The sequence below is a fragment of the Polyodon spathula genome, chromosome 3 (genome assembly GCF_017654505.1).
Source record: "Polyodon spathula isolate WHYD16114869_AA chromosome 3, ASM1765450v1, whole genome shotgun sequence".
In the NCBI taxonomy this organism is placed as follows: Eukaryota; Metazoa; Chordata; class Actinopteri; order Acipenseriformes; family Polyodontidae; genus Polyodon; species Polyodon spathula.
The window spans coordinates 42669885-42673922 of NC_054536.1; the positions used below are offsets into that span (position 1 = coordinate 42669885).

At 37.1% G+C, this 4038-nt stretch overlaps 1 protein-coding gene across 1 annotated transcript; it reads right to left on the reverse strand.

Annotated features, from left to right (window-relative positions):
• Window positions 1-1848: 1848 nt before the first annotated feature.
• On the reverse strand, window positions 1849-3652 carry LOC121313110 (forkhead box protein Q1-like). The gene has a single exon (XM_041245283.1). The coding sequence runs from the start codon at window positions 3448-3450 to the stop codon at window positions 2500-2502; it is 951 nt and encodes a 316-aa protein (XP_041101217.1). The 5' UTR covers window positions 3451-3652; the 3' UTR covers window positions 1849-2499.
• Window positions 3653-4038: the final 386 nt, after the last annotated feature.

Consider the following 4038-nt stretch of genomic DNA (forward strand, 5'->3'; position numbering starts at 1 on the left):
TTTTTTTTTTTTTTTTTTTTTAATGTTTTGTTTGTTTGTTTTTTGTTTTTACAGTATTTTACAGTAACATGGAATTCGTTGTACTGAATTAATAGTTTATTAGTAATCCCGGTGTAGGACGCATAAAACACTCAATAGTTTAAAACACGCCAGAGTGTAATTTTAAAACTACTATGGTCTGAATTTACGTTCACAACACTCCCTTCACGCCCAAAACAGTACAGCTAGGTACGATCGAAACACTCCCCTTCACCTTCAATATATTCAAAAAGTAATTAATTTATATGTACAGTTCAGTGTTAATACTTCCATATGCCATGTACGGTGTTTTGCTATTAACTTCTTAAATCAGCTAGGCCACGTTTACTTTAAATGCAGCCTCATAGTTTTATTTAATGTGTAATATTTTTAGTATCTTTTTTTTTTTTTTTCCCTCTAAACTTGGGCAAAACGTCTGCATCATAAAACTTCTAACCTAAATGTAAAACGTCTAAACGGAGCTAAATACATTCATGTCATTGTGTATTTTACCAAAAAGTACAAATAATAAGTAACTAAACTGTATACAAGATGATGCAGTTCTGTCTCAAGTTTATGCTTGATAAATTGTTCTTGATAGAATATAATCTTCTTCTTCTAATTCTTCTTCTAGATAGTAGTTGTGTTTATTAGTAGGCCTAGCAGAGCTTGTGGCTTACTTTATCTGCCCAAAACACTTACAATAAATAAACAAATAAATAAGTAAGACAAAAACAGTTAGAAGGATGAGCCACATTGCCAAACTTAGACAATCATTTTTCATTGCAGCATGAATTCTTAGAAACATGAATACAATAGGAGGGCACATCCAATACAATAGGAGTTTTCCCCAGTTGTGGTAAATATCACATCTTTTGTTTTTTTTATGTCTGGTCACTTTATTTTAAGCTGGCTGGAGTCACTGCTGTCTTTAGATGTTTCTTTTTTCTTTAATGTGAAAATAGTTCTTGTTGCTCATTTCTATTTTATTTCATTTTATTTGTTTGCTTTGTTTGGAAACTAATACAGATTCATACATGACAATGTTTTCTTTTTGAAAATAGAATTTACTTAGATGAATAGGCCTACATTGATATGTTTATATGTTATTATTGTGTTTTTTGTATAAGAAAATATACAACTCTCCATATTTTGATATACCTTTGTATAGCTACAGTTTCTATAAACAATGATTATGTTTTTGGTTTTCAAGATGCTAACAGTAATTGTTATCTGGCTTAATAAAGTTAGCTTTAGCTGGGAAAGGTTTCGGGAAAATAGAAATGTAATACCATAACTGAATGTAAAACAAGTTTGATTCATCAGTGGTCCAGATGGAAGCTAACAAGTTTTCTGTCAAATTCTGCATTGTGACTTGGAATTGGGTGTATAGAGTTTTAAAATGATTGCATTCATTTTTTAACGAAAATAAATGTGTGTGCATATAGATAGATAGATGGATAGATAGATAGATAGATAAATAGATAGATAGATAGATAGATAGATAGATAGATAGATAGATAAAAACATAAGAACATTAGAACATAAGAGAACATAAGAAAGTTTACAAACGAGAGGAGGCCATTAGGCCAATCTTGCTCCTTTGGTTGATAGGTTGATAGAGATAGAGTTTAGTCAAGCTCTGCTAAATGACTGCCTCAGAAAAGTAATCGGTTTGTCTGCTATCGTAATTGGTATCTTCAACGTGTATGAACAAGTTTGTATGATTTCTAACGCAAATCAAATATTGTCATTTAAGTGAGCTCTACTTCACAATACCATATACGACTGACTGAACTAATAACCAAATAACCGCAGTTCACACTATACTTGTTTAGTAAAAGATTTTATTAAAAAATAACGTTCATGTATCATTTTAAGAAAATATACATAATAATCGCCTGGATTACACTGGCAGTGGTCACTTTTTGAAACAGTACAAATTGTGTACAATTCTATGTAGCTCGATTAGAGCTTTGTCACTACTAACATCAGACTTTACTTTAACTACAAAACGCTGTAGCCCGTCATAAAGAAAAAAAAAATGCTTGCAGTAACACATACATAAATAATACAATAATAATAGCATTAATAATTAAAACAAACCAAAAAAATAAAACAATTTAAAAAATCAGCGTTTTCTAAATATTGGCAATCGTGCCATCGTTTGCAGCAGAAATGACCAAATAATCTGTCAAACACATACAAAGGTATGTGTTAAAAATTAAAACAAAACAAACAAACAAAAAAATATAACTTATTTTGATGTACCTGAACTTGTTTCATCCATAATTTGTAGTGACCAGAAAAACTGGTTGTCAAGCAACAACAAAATACCAAAAACACGTTACTTTCTCAGTCTCAAGAAACTGACTGCCAAACCTCAAGTCAATGCAATGAGATGCATTTAGTTATCAAATACAGTACATTATAGTCTTTAAGAAAGTGCTCAGGAAAAATGATTCCTTTGTTTCCTCCCACTCATCCAAGCAAACAGTCAATTTTGAATGAATGGCAACTGCTGGTTGGTGCTCGCACAGCAGTTGGTATTCGGATGGTGGAGTAAACCTCGGAGTTGGGCAAGCCGTCTGTTGCTCCAAAGAGGTCTGATAAGCCATACCTGTACGCCTGCACCACATGCGAGGCACCGGGGTAGACTGGAAATAACGGCTTAATGTGAGTTACAGCAGCAGGTGGATATGACACAAGATAAGGCATCAAGGGGTTAATATTAGGCCACAACTCTCTGCCACTACAAGGCTCGGGCTGAATGTCCTCTTTTCTCTTGAAGGGCCTGCTCAGGATGCTATCAATAGCAAAGGAGCTTGAAAACTTGGTCCCTGCTCTGTCATCTCTAACAACCGAGGCAGTGGCGATGGAACTGGGTAGCTCCTCATTGACTGGGTGATCTAAACCCCCTGGGTCTTTGGCAGTTTTTTTGTTGATTCGCTTCCTCCTGCGCCGGAATACCCCATCGGCAAAGGTGTACTCGCTGTTTGGGTTCAGCATCCAGTAGTTGTCCTTGCCCCATGGTCTGGAAGGGTCCCGAAGCACTTTCAGAAAGCAGTCGTTCAGCGACAGGTTGTGGCGTACCGAGTTCCTCCAGCCGGTGTAACTTCCTCTGAAAAAGGGGAATTTCTTCATCAGGTAGTCGTTGATCTCAGCCAGAGTGAGACGTCCAGTTGCAGAGTCTCTAATTGCCATGGCGATCAATGCGATGTAGGAATATGGCGGTTTGGGTCTCCTGGTGTAGGGCTTCCCCTTTCCATCAGCGCCAGCGTTAACAGGTGCAGGGCTATTTGCTACGCAGTCCCCATCTGAACCTAGCTCTTCTTCGCTGGAAAGCGGAGAAGGGATACTGGCTTCAGCATCGCTGCACACCTCCACGGGCTTCTCCTCAGTGCTGCTTCCGTAGAAAACTTCCAGTTTCATTTTTTTTTCTCTTGTAACTGGTGTCAGTTTCAGCAGTAAAATAAATAAATAAATAAATACAAAATAGCAGATAATATTATCTTTGTGGTAAAGCAGTTGTCAATTTCGCCAATGAACAGACGAAAGCAGAGTTCGCTTTCAGTTAAAGACAAGTTTATGTTTCAAAGCACCCAACTCTTTGCTGTTAAGGGACCAAACCCCCCTTCTGTCTCCTGAGACTTCGGCAGCTGCGTTCTTATGTCTCCTGAGAGCCAGCCCATTTACACACAGCCACAAGGGGAGGGGTTCAACTATTCAACTCGGATTATTTTTAACACATCCATTGAAGCGATTGGATAGGTAAGCAATACAAACACATAAAAATCCTAGATGCCAACTGTTAGTGACGACTCTGTAATTTGAAAACTCGGTTTGTTTTTTGTACTTGCAGCGATCCTTCCTCCCTCCCCATTCACCTGTAGCCTCTCTACCTCTGAAAAAAAGGCTGCTGGGTGACATTTCATTAAATGCAACCAGGTGGCGTACGTTTACCAGGCAACACCCAGTGATGTAAACCAACAAACCAATTTTAATGTTGAGGTGGTCTGT

Coding starts and splice junctions, on each gene's coding strand:
- LOC121313110 (XM_041245283.1), bottom strand. CDS start 3,450: ATGAAACTGGAAGTTTTCTACGGAAGCAGCACTGAGGAGAAGCCCGTG.